General features: G+C 31.6%; 1 protein-coding gene across 1 annotated transcript; it reads right to left on the bottom strand.

The window, feature by feature from the left end:
- Positions 1-6174: 6174 nt before the first annotated feature.
- LOC107454267 (ninjurin-2-like) lies at positions 6175-24883 on the bottom strand. The gene is made up of 4 exons (XM_016071393.4): positions 24782-24883; positions 14402-14563; positions 11278-11457; positions 6175-6572 (listed from the first exon to the last, which is right to left on the bottom strand). The coding sequence occupies exons 2-4, from the start codon at positions 14546-14548 to the stop codon at positions 6315-6317; spliced, it is 585 nt and encodes a 194-aa protein (XP_015926879.1). The 5' UTR covers positions 14549-14563; positions 24782-24883; the 3' UTR covers positions 6175-6314.
- Between the last annotated feature and the right edge of the window lie 792 nt (positions 24884-25675).

Genomic DNA, 25675 nt, shown 5'->3' with positions numbered 1-25675 from the left:
ACAATTATATACTTCATCTACAGAGGTGGACAAAATATTGGAAGCACTTTTATACAAAATAATTTTAACTAGGAGGCTTCGCCCCCTGCTCGCTGGCGCTCACCAACCCCCGGAACTGCTTTCGCAGTTCATTTCGGATTGCTTCGCAATCCAATGCTCGCTTTGTTCGCTCATTGGATACGTTCTTAACGTCTAGCTTTTGTATACTTTTTTGAACACTGAAGTTCCGAAAACTTTTCACTGTAGAAAATTCTAAACCTGTGCATTTCAATATTAATTTGAAATTGCAAACAGTTCACATATTTTTTTTAATCACACTATTCTAAATTTCAGTTGTTGAGAAAAGTAACTGTTGTAAGTTTTGTTTTAAAGTCTTTCCCACCAGAGGGCTAAAACCATTTATTGTAAAACAATATGAAATGGTACTGAACGCCGGATGTAAAGCATCGGCTTCGATGAAGATAATTTTGTGAGAATTTGCTTGATAATTCGGTGAGAATTCACACGATTAGACATATGATGCTCTCTACGTGCTCTTGCGCGCCGAAGCCTATCAATTAAAAAGTATTAGCGTTTTATATAACATGGATTAGCCATATGATGCTCACTACGTGCTCTTGCGCGCCGAATCCAATCAATTAAAAATGAAAACTGTTGCCAGCGCGAGAAAAGAAATATCATCGGTTTTATTGATACATACATACGTACGTATTAGCGTTTTATATAATATAGATATTTCTCCGGAAATGCTTAAAGAATTTTGGGTACTAATGTTCACCTCCGTAGCCTGAATTTTGAACCCAATCCAGAAGTCGAGGAAACTCCTGGATCTAATACTGGGAGAAATTGGCGTTTAGTGGAGGATTTTTTGATGGAACTAACCCGCATTTGCGTTGCATGGAGAGGAAAATCTCCCACAGTTAGCCTGATGGCAAGGGGACTATAACCCATGATCCGTATACCAGGGAGGATAGTTTGCGTCTGCACTGTTCTCGTTGCGAGCTGGGAGCAGAATTCGAATCGAACAGTCATCGCTGGGATTCGAACCCGCTTCATCTCATTAGAAAGCGAATGCTCTATCCCCTGAGCCACCGCGATTCAAACTGTAGAATTATTTTTTGTTATGTATGAAACTTAGAGTACTAGTGTGACAATGAGTTTTAATTTTGGAGAGAGATTCACCATTAGATTGAAAGTTGTAAAAAATTTTAAAAACTCATTTTAACACATTTCTTAAAATTAGTTCGTCATTCAAAGACTGCTTTTATTTTACTCTTGGAAAGAAAAAAAAACTTAGAATATGACCCTGCTATCTAAAATCGTTTTCTCGGACAGCTATGCTATTTTTTTTATTATCTCAAAGTGCTATTGTTTGAAATCAGATAGATAAACATTGGCGTAAATAGCATCCCGGTAATCCCTACGATGCGGAGGGTGCACGATGTTTGACGGCGCGCTCTCCAGAAAGAAAAAAACACTATGAGTTTAAATTAAAATATCCTTTATTTATAAAATATTTTTAGCACCACCCATTATAAGTAATAATTTATCTTAATTAAACTGTGAATGAAATTATCATAAGATAGCGATGATTATTTCGATATTATAACTTATATATCGGCTTTCAATTTAGTACCTTAATTCTACCTTTTCATCGCAATTAGTATTTTCATTTTCTTCAATTGAAATGAAATTAATAATTATAATTATCCGAATATTTCTTCACCACAGCTTCTTTGTTTCCTATTATAATTTTAAGTTTTTTAAGGTAAGTCTAAGATCGGACGCACCTAAGCCTTTGTACATAAAAACAACTACTAGACTACTGTGCATAGAAACTCTTTTTTAAAGTATCCGACTAGTTTTCGAGAGCTTTTTTAAAAATATTAACATAAAATTTCAAAAAACTAGTTTATTTGTTTTATTATGCGAAAAAACATATAAAACTAGCAAAAAATATATTATTATCATTCTTTCTTTTTTTTTAATAAATGGCCATTTTTAGGTAAAAATAAGGTTTTCTTTCTTTTGCATATACGCTAAAAAAAATTTAATTATACTTCTTTCTCTTAGTTCAAGACATGCGTGCTATAATCATAAGCACTCATGAGAAATTGTAGACAACTATTTCGAAAACAACTTGAGAGATATCGTGTCTAAGATGCTGTAAAATGTGAACAAAAATCTGATTTTGAGATAAACGCATTTAAAAACTTAAAATCACTAGTCTATCCTGTGATATAACCTAGCACAAAAACTTTTATAACTTTGTAAATAAATAGAGTAAAAACAAAGGTAAATTATTTCCAGAAAGCTTAAATTATCGGAATTCTAAATTCATAATAAACACAATTTCAAACACTTTGCCCAAAACCATACTTTTGCACTACTTAGATAATTTAAAAAATAAAAAAAAAAACATTCTGCAGCAGCTATTTGTAAGTTGTGCTAAACATAAACGTTAAGAGCATTTTTTATAGAAAATCTGAATGGTACAGTTTATATAAATCATAACATTATAGAGATACCTGAAATGTGAAATAAACCTTTATCATAAATAAATCTGATTTGTTTAATTTATCACCGATATAAACATCTGCCGCCAACCATTATTAGAGTGTGTGAAACAGATGGTAAGAATGAAATTGAACTGATAGTGTGTGTACTTCTGTGCAGTGTCGAATGTGTTGTGTTTCACGGTATGCGGGTTCGAACTATACAGCAGGTGGGGGGCAGACACCATGATTAGTGATCATGGCAGAATTGTCCATTCCCCCCTCCCTTCCCTTTCTTTTTGTGAATGTTTGAAAATCATTATCATCCTATGTATCGAGCAGCATGACGGTGGCAATGTTTATTTAATTATGGATGAAACGAAATTCCGATTTAGACACTCTCCCATCGAACACAGACGAACATTTTTGTAATCATTAAAACTCGTAAATTGCACATTACGTAACTTATCTGCAACGCTGTCTTTCGAAGCTCTGTCGCCAAGGAAAATTAAAAAAAAGCCACAGTTTAAGCGTCTTACACTTGAAGCAATGAGATAATTTTAGTGCGATTGCGATGATCTTCCCGTGAAGAATTATCTAAGCTTCAGAACAGACAAATAACTTAAACATTTTAAAAGTTATTGAAGTATCTTAAAAGTCACCAATTTGGCGACATTTTTCCACCAGATGAAAATTATCAAAATCCTTGCCTTCTTCTCAGTTTTAGCGAATTTTTATGAGCCCAAGCAATGCAGCATTGGAGTAAATGTTTAAATATTAAGAAATTAGACCACAAACGCTTTTCATTTTTACAAAACTGTGGCTTTTCTCCATATTGACGTTTTGCGCCATTTTCAAAACAAGCGTAGATAGATCAGACTTAAGAAAAGATAAACTTAACCTAACAGTTCACAGCAGTTCTAAAAATGGAATTATTATTCGCAAAAAAGCATCATTTAATATCACAGCCTTAAAGTTAAGAATCCCAAATTTAATAAATAAATTATTTTAAAGTTTTTATTTTGGAAATGGAACAAAATTCAAATCTCGTGTCGATTCAAAATTTAAATCGGACATATTTTTATATTATATTATCATACCTTTATTATCATAATATTATATTATCATACTTTTATTATCATAATATAATATTATCATACTTTTCTTTTAACTAGAAGAAATAATAAAAAATACATCAATTTGATTCACAAGATTAAAGCAATTTAAGCATTTCATTTTATGTTTCAATAATACATCACTTAAATCTATAACTCATTTAAAAAACGAGGTCAATAAAAATGATCATGATAAAGGCCTCTCAAGAGTTACATCTTAATGCTAAAAATTTTTTAAGAAATTATTATAAATTACTATTATTTTATAAAATAACATTATTCCGCACTATATAGTTTACTGCTGACTTAGCATTTTCAGGATTGCTGAAGTCACACAGAAAAAATTATTTTTTGGCAATTTTTTTTTTTTTTTTTTTTACCGAAAATGCTCGACTTTGCGCATGTCGTGAGGTTACCAAAGCAAGGGAGCCATATGATGGCACGTCTTCAGATCATCCTCAGGGATGTTTCCCAAACGTCGCCAATAGCCCATTGTGCAGAAAGAATGATGGCTTCAAAGGTTTAATCAAATTGTTTCAAATATACTAAAAACTCTTTTCAATTTTAAAAACACCAATCACAATTTTACGAAAGACAGCAAGAGCATACATCGAGTGCTAAAGCACGATTCGAACCCATTACCGCTACTGAGAGAATAATGGAATAGCAATACTTCACGGTATTGTTGGCGTCGACATTACTACAGGGTGATTGTTCTTCTGGCAAACGCTCAGATGAGTAAAGGTAATGGGTTCAATATCTTTTGTGCTGTTTTTTTCTCATTTTTATGTTATCTGTTCTACATTGTGACAAGAGGTGAGCAATTATTTGGATTAAGAATATGATCCTGTATATGTATTTGAACCGAATTTATTTATTTTTTGTTGCACATTCATGCTTACGCTTTGAGTCGAACCCGCTACCTGCATTTTATATAGCATTTGGCGGTAAGACAAGACTGGTGTTAAAATAATTTTAAAAAATCATTCCTATTCCAAAAATTTAGTATTTTTTTACTGTCACACATATGCAGGCTTGTTTGCTCATTATTTATTTTTATTACGATTTATTATAAATCCTTGTCAAGTTGAATAACAGAGCTCACAAGGTTGAGATAAACATTGTTATTGTGCGATTCGAACCCCCTACCTCTTTGTTACAGAGCGTTGCAGTTCATTAACGTCCCACTAGAGCTGCACAACGGGCTATTGGCAACGGTCTGGGAATACTGAGGATGATCCGAAGACGCGCCATCACAATTTTGATCCTCTGCAGAAGGGATGACACCGCCGCTTCGGTAGCCCGGCGACCGAAAAATTAAGCCAAAACATCGCATTGGGAAATAAATATCAAATTCCATTTGTAGTCGCAGAAATTTAACATATTCGTTAATTAAAAGAACACAGCTAGCTTTTCATTCATCGTTAAAATTTGAAACTTTTTTAAATCAAAAATTGAAAGTAACCTTAGACTTTTGTACAATAGCAAACGTATATATTTCATAATTTTAAATGTTGGTAAATGTTAATTTACAGCTTACATAGGAAGCTAGCCTTAATCGATGTCCCGCCCCCATAGGGGTCATCCAGATATTACTTGGTGACTATCGTTACTGTAATCCTCGAACCAGCGGTGCATGGACACCCGAGGGTCCATGTCTCCGACTCACGCACGACAAAAAAAGCAACGCAACTCGTGGACAGAGGATGTCGAATGGGAAAACCCAAGTCGGTGCGGCGTTGCCAACGCAGCTGCAGACAACTCACTAAGCTTACATAGGAAAACAATCCGACGAAAAACAAAGTTATCAAGTGTTTACTGCAGTGGTAAAATTACTGATTTTTGTTTTAAATGACCTAATTTTGCCACATTCGCTACTAAACAGCATGGTAGTGAAAATCATATTTTATTGTTAATTTGGCCGAAAAGTCCATCAAAGCGCTTTGGTACTAAATGACCTTGGTTTTTGGCGTTCCCATAGAGAAAGAAACACGGTAAATTTTGATCATATTTTTTTCTCTGTGCGTATACGGAGAAAGAAATTCTGCTAAAATATTACTGTATGCTGAAATTTCTGGTTAAAAAAAAAACACTTCTGGTTAATAAAACTAAAACATGCAGTATTTAAACCATTCATTTAGTAATTTTTCCTTTCATAGGGTAACGGTTAACTGGGAATTCAGGTTTTCAAAATTATAGGTTTTTGCCTCACATTTAGTAAAAAATGCAACTAAATGGTATATTTAATGGAATAAATGGTTTTGATGCCTCTTAGGTATCCTGATAAATTTTTTAAATTTCATAATTTATAATAGAACCAATTTTTCCGTTAAATTATCTAAAATCATTACCAAAGCGTTTCGGTAAAAATTACCGAGTCTTCTGGTGTTCTCATAGTCAGAAGTATTATTTTATAATGCTTTGATAGCTGTGGCGATAGTTTTTTCTCAGTGCAAGTTAAGAAAATATAACCCTTTTACCACAAGAGACGCTTAAAATGAAAATAGTTTGAATAGCAAAGAAATAAATAACACCAACAAAAAAATAGCTCGAAAACACTGCAAACATTTTTAATTCAGAATTAAAGTCTATAAAATGCTTTGTATGGTTATGCAGTTTAAAAAAGCAATAAAAAATTCTTTCGCAGGAAAGGTACACTTATTTATAAATGGATGCAAAAAAGACAAAAAAAAAAAAACATGGTTTATATATCTTCATTCATGTAATGCCATGTGTGATTAACGTAACTAAGCCAGGCAGATCCTTTTGTATTGGCATAAGCAAAAGCTCCAAGACATCTTGCCATAACTGTTCCTTTCGGTCCAAAGGTGTGAATAAACAAGTTGATGATAGTTATGATTGCAACCAATCCCATTGTTGTATGGTTAAGAACGTTGGAATAAACTTCTTTTTCTTTACTTATTTGACAGCCCATAAGAAACAGTGTTAGACCGACTAGCAACTGAAATATTAATTTCATAATACATTTCTAATAGACATATGCAGTGATTTGTCAATGCAATTCATTGTTTTAAACGCAAACCAATAGAGTCAATTCAGAAGGAGGGAAAATAAAGCAATATTAAAAGAGTAGTCTTATAAATTCGAGAAAAAATTTTCAGGAATAACTCAAATATACCGGTTTAAAATTATATGTGTTTTCCCTTCAATAAATCGAAAAAAAATTAGAAAATAATGCATTTATAATTTTTTTCGACTTCAAGATATAAAATTTTCAGTAAGTTATCTTTTTTTAAAATTAGTAATGTAAAACTGTGTGAGAGGAGCAACATTGTAAAAAATTACGGTGAAAAGTAATAGCCCCCTGAATGCCGCATCCGTATAATATTTTACCGTAAAATTTTACGGAACTCAGGATGCAAGTACTTTTTACCGCGATTTGTTCAAGATTTTTTTTCACTGTAGGCCTAAAAAGTAAAAATGGACAAGTAAGACTATACCGTGCATAAGATTTGACACGAAAAAAAAAAAATAGCTTTTAACGAACATTTTTTTTTTTAAAAAATTTCTTTTATTTTATAACCGTCGTTGAACAGCCGATCCAATTTTTTGGTTTAAGACTACTAATGTTCAACTCTGTAGCCTTGTCATTTTGAACCCAATCCAGAAGACAAGGGAACTCCTGGATCAAGTATTGGGAGATATTAGCCTTCGTGGAGGACTTTATGCTAACCCGCATTTGCATGGTGTGGAAAACCACGAAAACTTCCATGATTAGCCTGACAGCAAGGGGACTCTGACCCGTGCTACGTTTACCACTGAGGATATTTTGCGTCAGGACTGTGGTCGGTGTGAGCCGGGTGCGGAATTCGTATCGACCAGCTATCTCTTGGATTGGATCTCGGTTCACCTACCTCTTCGGAAGTTCACCTACCTCATCGGAAGGTGAACCGGGATCCAATCCCAGAGATGGCTGGTCGATACGAATTCCGCACCCGGCTCACACCGACCACAGTCCTGACGCAAAATATCCTCAGTGGTAAACGTAACATGGGTCAGAGTCCCCGCTCTATTTCCTGATCCACCATGTCCAATTTTTTGTAGAAATTTCTTTATTTATACTTTACTTTCTTCGAATCTTATTTGTCAATAAAATGATGCCACTAGTTCCAAACCACTACCACCGTAATTATACTTGATTAATTATATCACAGTAATTACATTAGCTGCATAAGAATATATATATTTTTCAAAATATTAATCACTTATACTCCTATACAATTAAAATACTTTCTTTTTTTTTAATAATTTTTTGTTGTTATTCTACATTATATGAAATTAACCTCATTTTAAAAATTCAATTATTCTAGAATGTAATTTCATTTATTAAATTAATAATTCAGCACTTACACTCCCTCTATATCAGTGGTTAGCAACTGGCGGTGAAGCCTTTTTTGGTGGCCAGTGAACTAAAATATATTGTTGTTGTTTTTTTGCGGACAATTTTCGTAAAAAATCTGTATGGGTTTAAAATACTTTTCATTCGTTTAAAGAAATCTAATTTCTTCGTTTCTGTGAAATTTAACATACCAACGGTGCAAAAAAAATTATTTCTCCGGTTCTGCATCCAAGAAAATATTTATTCAAATACAAAAATAATCGTGTATGTTGCTCTTTTTCATTTCGTTATTTTTTATTTATTTATTTATTTTGTGAATATAATTTAGCATGTGCATAGCAGAAATTTTCTCGAAGAAATTCTCCCATTTAACTTTTTGAAAACACTCATTTCGGACGAAATTATTTACATTTGTAAATTTTAAAACGCATACAAGAGGGAATGAATATCATGTTTTATCTAAATTCCTTGAATTGCTATAATTCCTAATAAGTCGAAAAAAATGGTAATTTATCACAGAGTTAAATTTAAAAGAAAAAAAAAAATCTTGTCACTAAGTTTCTGACTAAAAGAAGATTCAAAAGGATACGTAACAAGCGTTAGTTGTTATAGTACTTGTTATGTTGCTTTTTAATATTAAAAAAAAATGGTAAAAATCTGACAGTAATATTTAATGTTCCTTCAAACATAAAAGAGTCCTATATAAAATTTTTATAAAATTGCTGCCCGCCATTTAAATTGTGTTTTTAATTGCGGCCCCCGCCTCATGTAAGTTGGAAACCCCTGTTCTATATAATTTAAATATAGTTTCTACGTATTTTAATAACTTTTAGTTGATACTCTATATTATATGAAATTTGCCTCATTTTGTAATTCTTATTATTCTGAAATGCAATTCCAATTATTAGGGAATTTTAATGAAGAAAGATATAATTCTATTTGATTCAGTTAAATAAAATAAATATTTTATACAACTAGTTATGAAGACCAGATAAAAAATCTTCTGTATTCTGTAACTAGTTTTTTTTTATTAAATGAGATTTTTAGAGAGTTTAAAATACTAAAATAAAACAATTGTAATTCTGAAAAAAAATTATAGGTTTCATGTTACATACACATCTACAATTCCCTTTCAACTAATTTCTTTAAAATACTACTAAATGTTTTATTATTTATATTTTTGTGCTAATTGAAAATATCTACTAATGCTCACGTTATAAAGTATCTTTGAAAAAAAGATATATTTCAAGGGAACGTCACAATGTTCAAACATAGATGGCAGCACCACAAATTTGCTTGACACAAAAAGTATCATGTTTCCTACTTTTCTCGATAGATGGCACTACCAGATACAACGCCCATTCATTAGAGTAAACGAAACTCCTGTCATAACCTAACTCTAATGTTCAATTAAATTTCGTGTGTATGGTTTTGTAACAATGCTAGTCATAAAAGATGCATAACAGTATAGTTCTGAACTCATGTTTTCTTTTTTTTTAACCTCACCAATTATAAACTGTTTCAAAATCGTAAAATTAAAAATGTTACTAACCGTAAACTTTATGGTAAATTAAACGGACAGACTGCTGCCGCTTATTTTACCTTAGTTTTTGGATGAAAATTCTGACATGAGAAATTACGCATTGTTTGTTCTGTTAATTCAATAAGTTTTGTTTGAATTGATTCAGAATACCACAATACATCTAACTAATTCAAACAAATACATAAAAGAACTGGTAGTCTCGGTTAGTGATCGGAAAAACTACATTATTTTTGTAGTTTACTACAACTACTTGGATACAAATGTAGTTACCTGTAACTTCTTTTAAATGTAGTGACTAAAAATTACTTTAGATTTGCAGTTACTACTTTAAGGAGACGAGCTTACAATAAATAAAATGTAACTGAATAATTAAGAAATATTTATTCGTGTTTATATGAGCCAGTTTGTTATTCTAAAACAGTGGTTACCAACTGGCTGCCCGCGAGCCACATCCGGTCCGTCAAGTCTTTTTTCGTGGCCCGCGTGCTAAAATATATCAGTTGTCATTTTTTGCGGACAATTTTCGTAAAAAACCTATATGGGTTTAAAGTACTTTTCCTTGTTTAAAAAAAGACTTTATTTTTTCGTTTCTGTGAAATTTAACATGCCAACGGTGCAAAAAATTTATTTCGCAGGTAAAAATCCACTTCCAATTTTAATTTGTAATTCAATACTTTTGTTTTGTACAACTTGATAAAAATCTGACAGTCATATTTAATGTTCCTTCAAACATAAAAAAGTTCTATAAAACATTCTTTTCGAATTTGTTCATCAATTTTTTATGCCTTTCCGGACAGCGAAGAAATGCGAAAATTATCGAAACTTTTTAATTGTTTAATGATCTTCTTTTATTTCCTCTAAGAAACTATGCGCAGTCCTCAAAAAAGTAGACGGATGACCCTGAATAACTTTTGATTTAATCATCGGATTTTCATGTTCATGTAAATTAATAAGTGCAGGCGATATTTTAAGTTAGGAAATCAGACGCATAAACGTTCCTTCTCCGAATAAACATACCTTTTTTTCGACGTATTCAGATTTCTAACACCCAAAATATAGGGGGTAGCCGCAATCTGGGAAATTGGGTTCCAATAGTTTTGTCAGGAGAACGCTCTAAAGTTTCGAACCCTTAATGTTAATTTTACTTTTTGCGTAATTCGCTATATCTCGAGAACTTTTTAAGCCAAATGAAAAATTTTTACACACAATTATAAAATTCGTTTATCCAAAGATAAATCCATGCAAAAAAAAAAAATTTAGAAAATATTTATTATATTTTATTATTATATTTAAGAATGGTCGAAAAAAGTTTGAATTCCAAAGTATGCAATTCTTTGAATCATTTTATAGAGTGTACCTTTAAACGACAAGATATAAAATGTGAGCTTAATCGGTAGAATAGTTTCTGAGAAATGGAATTTTAAGTGTCAGACTTTTTGAAAATCAATTCGAATCGCTGTGGGGAACTTGGAGGTGTTAAGAACAATCATTTTGCACCACATCTCTGTCTTATTCTGCAAAAAAAAAAAAATTTTTGTAAATAGTCTCGATTTCCTCTTTTTTGCCCCCTGCAATAAATGAAATTGCAACTTCCAATGTGCATTTTTTTTCTGAATTCACTTTTGACTTTGAATCTAAAAATATATATATCAAAGGTGATGATTACTGTGAATAATTATGAAACAAAATGAAACAAAAACTAAACAAACAAATGAACCATATATGAAACAAAAATCTGAATTATAAGTCGGAAATCAAACTCACTTGTAATACAAGCGACGCAATAATGAGTCCCAGGACTTCATTATAATAGATGTGTAAGTTTCCCAATTCCAAGACAAACTTTAGTTGCTCGCAATTGGCTGAAAACAATGCAATATCTAAGAATCCTCCAGCAATACTGATCCTTCTTGTTATTAAGGGATTAGGAACTACTTCTTTTTTCTATAAATAGACAAAGAGTAAATCATTTAAAGTTTATTCAAAAGTAGAACAAACTAAACTAGTTTTATGTGTTTTTCACAAAAAGAAGATAGATGATCTTAATTTAACGAGTTCGTTATATAAGAGAACGTTTTAATAAAATTTAATGTCATTGATACTACAAAGCATTTAGTAACTACGCATTTATCCGTAAAATAAAGGTTTCGCATTATTTGTAAATAAAGGTTATTTTTCAGATTTGTATTGAAGATCCCTTTAAATTTTTGAAAAACCAAGTTTTAAACATTGCTATTTTTCCAATTTAGGAACGACAGTTCTCGAGATAAAAAGAAAAAAAGAATTAAGCATTTGAAAATGTACCTCAATTATTCATTTTTATTGTTACAACAAAAAAAAAACATGCGTATACGTGTGTATGGTATTTTGCGTAATATATTGCGAACCGAAAAATATTTGATGCGTATCAGTTATTTAATCAACGCAAATAGACCCATTTCTTAAAATTTTATTTCAAGATATAAAAAGAGAAAATTCAGTCAACACAAAGCATGCTGTATTTAAGTCCTTTAAATTAATATAATATGAGGTAGTTTCAGTCTTCAATAGTTTGACTTAATTTTTCTATTGAGTTATTTTTCGTCCTATTCTTCAATTAGAAAAAACATAATTTAACTATTGCATTAAATTCGTTTAGGAATTACAGTAAATTTATTAACACACATAACAATGATTTAAATTAATAAATTTGAAAGCAATTTCCAGGATGATTCAAGGGTGACATATAGGTATTCTGGTGAGCTGAAGTTTAAAAAATGAATAATTAAAACTGATCGACGCAATAAATAGAATGTGTGGTCACAAAACATTTGGAAAAAAGAGGAAAGTATTTAAAATGTTTTATCAAACAATGCTTTAGTGTCATTCTTGTCACTAAAATAACACCAAAATGACGTGGGAAAAAGCAGGGCTAAGGAGAATAGAAGGGCTGGTTCACTCCTTTGAAGTAGCTCTCGCCGCGCCAATCCTCCGATTTTCTCTAGTGACGTCACTTTGGCGCAAAGCTCGCACTTTTACTTCAAGAACGGAGCTTTCGGCCTTACTAGCTCTAACTAATATTGGAGCATTTCTTTTTGCGACATATTCTAAGACATTTGTTATTTTCTATAATGACTTTCCTCAGTTTTTGCAGCGAATTTACAAGAATTTAAAACTATTATCAAAATGCCAGTTTGCGCGATTGCAACTTGAAAAAATTTTGATAGAAAAACAAAAGGAAAAAATATAATTTTCCGCGTGTTCCCTAAAGTAAATGAACAACTATGGAAAGAATGGATTCCGAAATGACACAGTTAATATAAAACAGCAATACGTTTATTCTGTCGTTAAGAACTTTTATTAAAATTCATTATCTAAATAGAAACCGCCTCGTTACTTTAAAAAGAAAGGCAGGTGAAAAAAATGGATGAAGTCAAAGAAAATTAAAATGTAAATAAAAAGTATAAATAAAATATATAGTATATAGTTGGAATTCTCCTAATTTCATAACATATTTTTTAATGTAGTTATTCTTAATATTTATGATTTTTTTTTAAAAAATTATACTCTCTTAAATTTAAATATCTATAAATTATACCATCGTAAATTTAAATATCTATAAACAATTGTAAAATTTCTAATGTCATTATGAACCTAAATTATTATTTTGTTTCAGTAATTATCGTTTAAGGTTGATGTTTCCTAATGATAAGGTAGGAACAAATTGCTATTAACGGCATATTTTAAAATCGGGGATTCTAAATTTAACTCAACTTATTGTTATAAAAGAATATGTAGATAAAAAAGTGTCGATATATACTTTCATTTTTCTTAATAATTAAAGTTAAAACTGAACTTTTTAAAATAAAGTATTTATAGTGTCATTTTCGTCAACTAGTAAAATATTTTTATAAGTTTAAAATGGTATTTTTTTAATATACCGGCCAAGAAAGCTTTTTTAAACTAAGTTCATGAATGGAAATAATGTGTTAATTACGTAAAGTTTGAAAGCTAATAACCAGAAAAAGTCTAACTTATTTTTACAAAGAGAAAGATGCAAAGTTATCATAATATCTTTGCGTGCGATCTTCCGAGATCTATGGACACAGTGACGTCATGAGGAGGGAAATCGTAGCTTCAGTTGTAAGAGCGGAGTGAACCAACACCTCCTAGAATAAGGAAGGCCTCAGCACGGATCAAATTAGTAGTCCGATGTGACGAAGTTAACTGCGCAGTTGATGAAAAATAAGAAAGATGTCATTACGTTCGGGGTACTAAGCTGCGCAGTGGTTGAAAATACGAAATAAGTCACTACGTTTGGACTACTAAAGGATATTTATGGTAACCCGTGCAGTGGCCTACTCTTTTCTAGGAGGTGTTGAGTGAACTAGCCCTTCTATTCTCTTTAGCCCTGGGGAAAAAGCTGTTTATAAAGAGAGGATGAACACCCTTTAGAAAACTTTCAAAAACACTTGGAAGGTTGGATTTGGCGCTTTTTCTTTCTATATATAAAAACTGCAGTTCACACACGCAAAATTTCCTTCTTGATTGCTGTCTTTTTTTAAATTAGATTTTAATGAAATTCTTGTATCTTATAAAATATGCTGTTTACAAATGTTTATAATTTTAATAATTTTGTTTTAATTACCGGCATTTTTTTAATTATATGGTATATTGTTTACATAATTACAATAATTAAACCTTATAAAAATAATCTTTCTTCATGGAGAAAAAAAAATTTAAAATAGTTTTTTTTTTCTTTTTTAGATTTCAAGATTATTTTCACGAGTAAATGAAATCGGGAGAAAAACAGGAATTAAATATTAATGGAATTAGCGTATTAAAAGTATACTAAATGTATTGTAATGGAATTGTGCCAGAATAATAATTATAATAAAGCAAAGATAACCTTTTTTTCATCGGTGCTCGATGGTAGAAATGGTGTTTGAAGTGAACAAACTAAACATACATCGTCGTTTTTCGTTTTTTCTTCTGCGGTCTTCTTTTCAAAATTCTCCAAATGAATATCATTTTGATTACAGCTGTTACGATTCATACCTTTTGATAACACCTGAAATAATCATCGAAATAATTAAATAATTAATATTTGTTTTTAGAATTATATATACATATATAAGTTCAAAATGAAGATAAAACAATGGAAAATAACAGACATATGAAAAAAGGGGGAAAAGAAAAATAATAATAATAAGAATAAAAATAGCAAAAAGCTTGAAAAAGTAATTTTTTTTTAAAAAAAAAGGTATGAAAATTTTCTAAAAATCCGGAAAATAAAAGATATAATCTTTTCATCAGCCCACACGATTATATCCGCAAAATGAGTGCTTTCTAATATTGTATCAATTTAGCCAAAGCAAAATATATCAATACAATAGTGTGAGGAGCACTTATTTTTATTACAATGAAACTTATTTTTGTTAATTTTCTTCGTGTTTTTTTTTGTTGCTTTTTTTTTGTTTTCGGATTTATTTTGCTTTATATATATATATATATATATATATATATATATATATATATATATATATATATATATATATATATATATATATATATATATATATATATATATATATATATATATATATATATATATATATATATATATATATATAAATGTTACGGCCAAAGCCCGAAGTCCGAATTTTATTTTTATTTCGGGAATTGGCCGGCCAGATCTCGAAGTGGCCAAGGATGGCTGGCCGACGTCCGAAATTGTTCTTGATTTCGGGAATTGTCTGGCCAGATCGCGAATTGGCCGACTTCGGGCTTTGGCCGCAACATATATATGTATATATATATATATATATATATATATCCACTAGGGCAAATTTCTCCCAATATTTGTTCCTGGAGTTCCTTTGTTTTCTGGATTGGGTTCAAAATGACAAATGACTACGGAATTGAACATTAGTAGTCGTGAACCCAGAATCAGGTTGGCTGTTCGGCGACGGTTATGAAATAAAATAAATAAACTGGTGTTCAACTGCAGTTCGAGAATCTGGGATTTCTGGTGTAATGAAACAATCTTTTACATTACTTAATACAAAGTAGCCATTTTAGATGTTCTAAAAATTATGATTGCAGCAACACATAAGAGTCATTATGATGCAAAGAAGAGTCTTAAGATGCTTACGTACATAATAATTCACAAAATAAAATTAGTTTGTAAATCGAAGGTATGCATAGCACAGACAAAATATTAAAATGAAGCAGACTTAGAAGCGAATTATACATTATAAACGTATTTAATACAGTAAACAGAGATATCAAAGTATAAATAAGGTCATTATTACACAACTAAATTTTAAAAAATGCATATTTTTAACGATGAACTTTTGTTTCTGTAGTTGAATAATATCATGGATGGCAACAACAAACTGAAGCAAACTTATTCATTTGTAAACAATCAACTGACGATATCTAAAGGGCACCAACACTGACGTTCTAGGAAGCGAAATTAATTCCTTTTTGGTGTGAATAAACGTGAACTTGTTGTAAGATGTTTTCATTATAACTGTTGGGATTTATTTATGAATTTTATATGAAAGCTCGATTAGGTGTCAACTTGAAACAAAGTGTTCCTACACACAATTTTCTGAGTTGTTGTTGTTGTTGTCGTTGGCCATTGAGACAGAGGGTGTGTAATTGTTCCAGTTTTCCAATGGCGCAATCTATGGTCAAGAATTCGACTCCTGCCACACCCATACGTCACGCTTGTTTATAGGGGTGACCCATTCATGCATCTATTCCTTCATCCACAGATCGTAATTCTGACCGATCAATCTCCAAATCAGTACCCCAGAGGTATTGATTTGTAAAAAGAATTTGGGGGACTTTGTGACCAGACAGATTAAGCGTGCACCAGTCACCATTTACTACACGGGGAGTTTTCGGCCGGCAGGGATCGAGCTCACGACCTCTTGGACATGGGCCCAACTTCTGGGTTGATCAACAACAAATTTAGAAAGTTTAACACCTCTGTTTATCGAGTGCATGATCAGCTATTAGAAAATGAGCAGCCGACACGGAGCATGTCTTTACAACACATCTTTAAACAACTTGTGACATTTTATAATGAAATTATAAAAGACATACCTCCCGCACACCTTTTGTCAATAAAAAATGTATTTCGTGTGTTTAATTATGCAAATTACGTTTTCCCGTTTCCTGTAGCATCTTCAACACTCGACTAAGAGAAAAGATACAAAGGAGAGAAGAAAAGAAAGTACTTGTCAGGTTTAAAAAGAAATATTCATTTAATTAAAACTGCAAAATATTTCGTATTTAGAAGCTTTTGATTAAATGTTAATTCCACTTTGAAGAGGAGCCGAAAATCAACTTGCAAAAAAAAAAAGAAAATAATTGAATATGGTATATAAAATTTTTTATTCTATATTCAAAAAATTAAAGATAAATTTTTGTTTTTAAAACTTTCCGTTTTATTTCAATAGCGTGACCTTTTCTTTTTTTTTCTTTCTTTTTTATCAATTTCTTGCTTTGCCTACAAATTTCTAGCAAAACAGGTGCTTAACTCATATAGTTACACTTAAACTTTTTTCGTGATTGGTAAAGAAATATTTAATCATATAACTTATATCTTACATTAAATTAAATTAAATTATTTAAATTAACCAAATTAAATAATATATACTTTATTTTTAAAGCTTTCTGTTTCATTATAAAGATTTCCAGAATAGCAATTGCTTAGATATTAATTGATAATAAATATACTAAAATATATAAATGTATATCTGATGTTTGAGTAAACATCATAAACTTGTCGAAATCTCAGAAGTTTGTATTTCTGGACGATGTGCAAATTTGTTTTTCCTGGCTGTTTCATTTTCTTATTCGATTGTTTCTCTGTCAACTACAGATGAGGATAATGGACACTCTATACTGACGTCACTGTGGTTACTTGAGTCAGCTTTTTGACGTCACAATCTAATAAATGCACTTGTGTTACGAGTAAATATTGAAAAGTACATGAATTTCGCTTTAACCTTCATATTTAATTGATTTTTTTTAAATATATATGAATGAATTAATTAAAGAATCTGAAGTTATTTATACGTAAGTTTATTTTAGAAGAAGCCCTGAAGTAGAAGTATCGGAATCAGTTTCCTTATTAAGTGTTCTGTGGAAAAATTTTGCTCGGATTGAATTTTATTCTAATAAATAATATACGAAAATGCTTAATGAGGAAATTTCTTAACCCGGTTTAAATTTTATTCGAATTAATAATTATAAAATTGAAAATTGTAGAAAATTTTTTCTAAAAAAATTATAAATTTTATTCTAATAATTAATTGACACGGTTTCAAAAGATACCTTTGGAAGGAATCGCTATTGATGATTATTTATAATCCCCTTTTTGGAACTTCTACCCTTTTAGGAACTTCTACCCATTTTAAAATAAAAATAATAATAGAGCGATTCATTACTGAAATTCATGAAACTACTGCTGCGGAAGCCGCAGTGGTTTCATGAGGAAGTCACAACATCTGCAAATTGCTTTTGTGCTTTAAAATGAAAAAAAAAGAATTTATTTCAATATTATCAAATGCATATTTATACTTTTTATAAATATGTTTTTTTTTCTTGATTTCCTTAATTTTACACAATTTATACATTCTTCTTCTCTTGAAAAGAGCAATAGATTTTTTAACACAAACATTTCTTTTAAAATATTTGTGAATTGACATAACACCGCTGAAGTAAAAATACTTGATTACTGGCTAGTCATTTGAAGTCCTTAGAGCGGAACTTGCGACCACACTATCTGAAAGAGCAATCTTTTATTAAGAAAATCTTAACCAAATAATCACGAAAGTGTTTAAAATAACAATAAAGATATTTTCCGCCCGATTGACTTAACTCTACTCCACATGGCAAATAATGACACTGTTAGAAAAATGATTAAATAGTAATTTGTTTAACTGTTATTTTACAATATTCACACAAAAAAGTCAAATAGCCGTAAATAAAATGGTTTTCAAGCTCTTAACCGTGAGAAAAAAGTTGATTACCTGCTTTCACCTATCACGGTTAAACAATTAGAATTTTATTGCTCCAACTGGGTCCACGTAATGAGTTAGTATCTCTTGGTTTCTTGCAGCCTATTATGACCGGGAGATCTCATGAGAACGAGAGTTCGAGTGACACCACAATATCTTCTCTTGATAAATAACTTTAATGCCTGTTACCTAACGAAAAACCCATCTCCAATGTCCAGTTAAATATCGTTTTCACAGTTCTGAAACCATATTAGTTGCAAACGGTTTTAAAACTGTAAAATTAAAAAATTGTTTTTTTTTTTAACCGTAAACTTTATGGTTAATTGAATGAACAGACAGCTGCCGGTTATTTTACCGTAAATTTAAAATGAAAATTCTAACGGTATTCATCAGTATTACGGCAAATTTATTTACGAAGTAATTTAAAAACTTAAGTTTGAAGAAAGTGAATTCACAGACACATTTAGAGTAAGCCACCACAACTCTGAAGAAGAAAAATCGAAATCCAAACAAATCATGAGACACCTTCAAGACTCTGTTTGTATAAGGATATTTTGAAAATATTTTTTCAACGTATAAAATTCATGACCACTTTTCTCTAAATTTTAATGCACCAATGAAAATTATCGTGTGAGATTTAGAGCAAAAGGGGAAAATCCAAATTGAAAGGGAGAATGATTAAACTTTTCCCCTAAGAGGGAAAACGTACGAGAACTGTTTTATTTTTACTGTAGTATTAGGTGTGCCCAATGTGGTGACTGCAAAGAAATGTTACTTATTTTGTTTAATTAAATTTATCGTTAAATTTTGCTCACCCGTCTAATTATTGTTTACATCAAAACCCTTATTCACAATTTAAGATCCGTTCTGGCGTCATCGTTGATTTATTTTGTTTGCGGGAAAAATAGTCTGATGCCATCTTGTTTCGTTTTGAAAATACGGTAAGAGCACCATTTTGTGTTATATGACTCCCAATTTGCTTAAGTTTCAATTTATGAGAAAATTCTTTTCCAAAAATACATACTATTTTACTGATAATTAAAAAATTGTTTTGTATGTTGTCAGAATTATTTTGTTCCGACCGGAACAGATCGTAGAATATGTCATTGTTATTCTATTTAGTATTTGCTAGAATATATATGCTCAATGGTGTATAAAATAAGAACATAGTAAAGATTTTTTTTTTATTTTCTTTGTTCCATCAGAAAAAATTTTAAGTAATGTGTTGTTTTATGTAGAAGTAGTAATTTGAAATAGTGATTTGGATTGAGAAACTTGATGATCACTGATCAACTGAAAAGACGGGTCCCTGGAGAAATAAGAGATCATTTCGTGGACAGCTGGTGCAAGTTTAAAACCCCTGGTGATTTGGCTGACACACTTGATGAGTATGAAAATGCGAGAACAAGTTCAAAGAAAGTAACTACAACTGACATAAAACCCAGATCAGCAAACCATTTTAAGCCAGATATCAGAGAAACTAATTTCAAATTTAGATCAGAATCTGATCAAACTGGTGCAAGATTTAGAACACCAAATACTCTAAGAGATTCTGGAACTAAATTTCGTAGACCCATTTGCTTTACCTGTGGAAAAATAGGACATACTTCTAGATTCTGTCCCAAAAATACAAAAAAGCAACTTAGACCTGGCGCTAGGGCCAATCTTGTGAAAACTGACGAACCGGAAAAGAACTCATCTAAAGAAGTCGTGACAGCCAAAGTATCAGTCCCAGTTTTAACTCCAATAGAACTCAAGGAATGACTTGAAGGTTGTGAATATTAAGTGTGGAAGCAAAACTCTGAGAGCAATTGTAGACACTGGAGCCCAGATTTCAGTGATACGTAAAGACTTGATTGATTTAGACTGTGGGGAAGGTGAAGGTACTATTCAAATCGTTTCTGCATTTGATGAAAGTGAGATAGCTGCATTGAAATTGTTCAGTCTTAAAATAGATGATAATATGCACAGTTCCATGCTTATTACTTGTGCAGTATCTAAGAAACTCGTCAACGACATGACTTGTAGTAGTGCCTATGAACTCTTATAACGAAATATCCAATTGTATAATTTCCATCAGGGCATTTCTAAAATTGGACACTCTGTCGACAAGAAGGACGAATCAACTCATGAAAATTCTGAAAAGTACGAAGTTGGACTTATTACCCATAGATCTATATCTTGTCAGACTCAGGAAACGGAAAATAATGATAAAGTCGAGAATTATGATTTAGGCGACAATCTTAGTAATCGTAATAAAAATCGTAAAGATTTCATCCGTCTACAAGAAGAAGACAGCAGCCTTAAAGAAGCATGGGAATTTGGAAAGAAAAAGAAAAATTCATTTAGTATTGAGAATGGAATTTTGACACATTCTGAATGGGTTTGTGGAGAACTCATCACACAAGTAGTATTACCTGAACACAAGCGCAGAGAGGTATTGCGAATGGCCCATGATGTCTCTTTATCAGGTCATCTGGGGGAAAAGAAAAGAAAACAGAGGATTAAATATTTCTTTCATTGACCCACTTTGAAAACTGATGTAAAAAGCTATTGCGAGAGCTGTAAGGAATGTCAAGTAAGACGGACTGTAGCATATAGAGATCGTGTACCCATACAGCCAATTGTTCGTCCTGAAAATCCTTTCGATGTTTGGAGTGTTGATTGTATAGGACCTCTGGAGCCAAAATCCAAAAAAGTTCTCACTTATATTATTTGTGCGGTTGATCTTTGCACAAGATGGGCCGAGGCAATTCCTGTCAAAAACATTAAAGCGAAAACAACGTGCGAAGTTCTCATGAAAATATTCACACAATCAGGGTTTCCAAAAATCATTTGTACAGACCAAAGGACAAATTTTACTGCCGAGTTAACAGAAGCGTTTGCTAACATTTTGAGAATATCTCCCAGGGTTTGCTACTCCCGGACACCCTGAAAGTATGGGAGCCGTGGAACGTTGGAATCGGACTTTAAAAGACATGTTAAATAGGAGCATCCAAGAAAATGGCAGTGATTGGGACTTACACCTCCAATATCTGATGTTTGCTTATAGAGAAGTACCACACAATACCACTGGTGTTTCACCATATCAGCTAGTGTATGGATGATTACCCAATGGTCCTTTGAAAGTTATGAAGGATGTTTGGACGGGTGAAGCGGAAATTCCAACTGGTGTTTCAAAATCTGATGAAAAATACCTTGAAGATTTAACAGAAAAAGTAAGTCAAGCGCATGATTTTGCGAGAAAAAATCTGGGAAAACTCAAGCTGAATATTGTAATAGATATAATTCGAGGTCAAAGGAAAAGCAGTTTAAAATTGTAGATCAGGTCTTGATCCTCATTCCCTCATCATCTCATAAACTGCTGAAAACGTGGATGGGTCCAGCAACGATTGTTAAGTTGCCAAGACAACTCATTGCACGGGTAAAAATGGAAGACGGAAGCACCAGAGAACTACCTTTTAACAAACTCCGACCGTATGTAGCGAGAGTTGGTCAAATTGGTTTGATTTTTGACCAAGATCATGAATTTGGAGATTTGCATTATGCACCTATCGACATTATAAAATTGACTAAAGATGATATTAAGAAACATGTACTTAAAAATTCTGTAAATTTAAATTATTCGCAAAAACAGAAGCTAGTTAACATACCGCAATCTTTTGCAGAAGTTTTTGATTCCATCCCGGGATTAGCAAATGTGAATGGACATTGACTGTCTGTAACTCCGGATTTAATTCCGAAAAAAATGAAACCATATCGAATACCCATTGCTCTACAAGAGGAGGTAGATCGACAAATTCAAGAACTACTTCGGCTAGGACTGATAGAACCGATTGAAAGTGATTGTGGTCATCCCATCGCATGCGTATCCAAGAAAGATGGTAGCGTCAGACTGTGCGTCGATTACAGATTGCTAAATAGTTTTACAGTTACTGATGCCTATCCTATGCAAAATGCCAGAGATCTCTTGTTTGAAATTGGTAAGACAAATTACATAAGCGTACTGGACTTGACTAAGTGTTATTGGCAAATCCCTATGAAGAAGGAAGCTAAACATCTTACTGCATTTGTAACTCATTCTGGACATTACGAATGGAAGGTGCTACCCTTCGGTATGAAAAACGTTGGAAATACTTTTCAAAAATCGATGGACAAAGCCCTGTTGCCTCATCGGAAATACTGTCGATCATATATTGACGATGTTGCAATATTTTCCGACACTTGGGAGGATCACCTCTATCATTTTGACCAAGTGTTCAGAACCTTAAACGAAGTAGGGCTAAGAGTGAATCTTAAAAAATGTGACTTTGGAAAAAGCTCTTTGAAATTTTTAGGTCATATTATCGGATCCGGACAACATTCCCCGAAAAGGTGGAATCAATACGAAAATTAAGCCGACCATCCACTATGAAGGAAGTCAAAAGTCTTCTTTGTTTGGCTAGCTACTACAGAGATTATATTCCGAACTTTTCAGATATAATGCTACCTCTGACCAACCTTACAAAGAAAAACATTCCAAACAACATTCCTTGGGACGACTCAGCTGAACAATCGTTTTCTAAGATCAAAGAGATATTAATTGAAATGCCTTCCTTGTACACTCCCAATATGGAACGACCACTTCAACTTTTTACTGATGCTAGTGCAACTGCAGTAGGAGCCTGTTTATCACAAACTGATAAACATGGGAAAGAAATGCCAATTGCATTCTTCAGCAAAAAATTATCGGAAAGCGAAAAGAAATGGTCCACTATAGAACGAGAGGCGTTTTCAGTGTTGGAAGCACTAAAACGCTTCGACAAATAGTTTTTTCTTAGATTGTGATTTTATTTACTACTTATTTAAATACATCAACATACCATGACATCAAAAGTGTGCGATATTTTTATCACTTTAACAATTGCAGTCTGAAACAAAAGGTCTTATAAAATTCTACAATTTCTCTCAACGATCTACATTTCCGTTTTTTTTTATTTGTTTATTTTCTTATATCAATTAATTTATTACTTATTTCTGTCTTCAGAAAAAATTATCTTCCATTTGGCAAAATCATAAAATTGCTTCAAAACTCCTTCGCTCTTTTTAAACTAGAAATAATACCGAAAAATATAATATCGAAAAAATATGCCGGAATTGAATTGTTTTCCCATACCATGTTATCTGGCCTTTTTTTAATCTGTTTTAATTTTATTTTATAAATAATTTGATCTATGCTTTATCCATTTTTCCAATTTTCCATAGTAAATAAATAAAAATTATCAATCCTCATTAATAAAAAAGGACTCAATCATCGACCTCGGAACAAAAATTTCTAAAAATCATTTTATCGAATGATATCAATGAAAAATGTAAACATGCGGAAATAAGGCATCCTCAAACCAAAAAACATTTTTAGGAGAATGCAAAAATAAAAGAAATACAAAATAGCGTATTATTAGACATAATATTTTTATACAATAAGAAACATTAATTTAAAGGAGTTTTATAACCTTCGTTGAACAGCCGATACAATTTTGGACTTACGACGGCTAATTACGTAACCTTGTCATTTTAAGACCAATCCAGAAGACAAGGGGACTCTTCAATCACGTGCTGGGCCTTCGTGGAGGGCTTTTTGATAGAATGAACCCGCATTTGCGTTGAATGGCGAGGAAAGTCGCGAAAACCTCCCATGGATAGCCAGACGGCAAGGGAATTCTAAGCCATGATCTGTTTATCGCTGAGGATATTTTACGTCAGCACTGTGGTCGGTGCGAACTGGATGCGGAATTCGTATCGACCAGCCATCGCTGGGATTGGAACCTGGTTCACCTCTGGAAGGCAAACGCTCTAGCCCCTGAACCATCACGGATCAATTTAAAAGGATTTTTTTTATAATTTTATAACCGTAAGTGAAACGCGGACAGAATTTTTTTTTAAGTTTACGACAGCTAATTTTAAACTCAGTAGCCTTGTAATTTTGAACCCAATCCATGAAGTTTTAAACAACTAATTTAGAATAAAGAGAATTTACTTTTTAACTAAATATTAACTAAAAATGTTCGGAATATGCTCATTTTTGAGATACCTGTTTTTAATACGATTTTTAAAATGCGTCACTTCTATTAAATACATTAAAACGTGTTCTTTCTGCCTTTATATAACTCAAATGTCATCTTAAAAATAAATTTAAAAAATTCTCACAAATCAGTATTTATCTGTCGAGTTTTCAATAAGACTATAAAAATTTCAAAAAATTCACTACTTACTATAAATATAAAGAAGCAAACAAATTTTCTTCAAAGGACAACAAGTGCTATATTACAAAACATTCAAGCTCAATGACCTTTTTCCACTGCTATTGGTGGAATTTAATTCAGGAAGTATAAATTTCATTTTGTTCCTCTCAAAATACTAAAGTAGAACAAATTTCCGGGCACAGCTTTTACGAAATAAGACTCAATTCTATCTATATTTTTTACTCAATTCTTTTTGCGTACTATTCATTGAAAATCTTTAATTTGCATCCTATTTTATTACTTTCCATTCAATAATTTCTTTTCACCCAAAGATTTATTTCTTTAAATAACATGTTCACCTGATATGTTATTATTTTCCATTCAATGATTTCTCTACACATAAGGAACTTAATTCTTCAAATAACATGTTCACCTGATATGTTATTATTTTCCATTCAATGATTTCTCTACACATAAAGAACTTAATTCTTTAAATAACATGTTCACCTGATATGTTATTATTTTCCATTCAATGATTTCTCTACACATAAAGAACTTAATTCTTTAAATAACATGTTTACCGTATATGTTATTATTTTCCATTCAATGATTTCTCTACACATAAAGAACTTAATTCTTTAAATAACATGTTTGCCTGATATGTTATTATTTTCCATTCAATGATTTCTCTACACATAAGGAACTTAATTCTTTAAATAACATGTTTACCATATATGTTATTATTTTCATTCAGTGATTTCTCTACACATAAAGAACTTAATTCTTTAAATAACATGTTCACCGGATATGTTATTATTTTCCATTCAATGATTTCTCTACACATAAAGAACTTAATTCTTTAAATAACATGTTTACCGGATATGTCATTATTTTCCATTCAATGATTTATCTACACATAAGGAA

The sequence above is a fragment of the Parasteatoda tepidariorum genome, chromosome 9 (assembly GCF_982258835.1).
Source record: "Parasteatoda tepidariorum strain Cologne lab strain chromosome 9, Ptep-v5.0, whole genome shotgun sequence".
In the NCBI taxonomy this organism is placed as follows: Eukaryota; Metazoa; Arthropoda; class Arachnida; order Araneae; family Theridiidae; genus Parasteatoda; species Parasteatoda tepidariorum.
This window is presented reverse-complemented; position numbering and strand designations above follow the sequence as displayed.

Bases quoted from the DNA above. Each gene is read 5' to 3' on its own strand.
- LOC107454267 (XM_016071393.4), bottom strand. From the start codon at position 14,548: ATGAATCGTAACAGCTGTAATCAAAATGATATTCATTTGGAGAATTTT. The intron at 11,458-14,401 runs GTTATCTTTGCT...GTCTATTTATAG, and splicing joins CGAGCACCGATGAAAAAAAG to AAAAAAGAAGTAGTTCCTAA. The intron at 6,573-11,277 runs GTGAGTTTGATT...TTAATATTTCAG, and splicing joins TTGCGTCGCTTGTATTACAA to TTGCTAGTCGGTCTAACACT.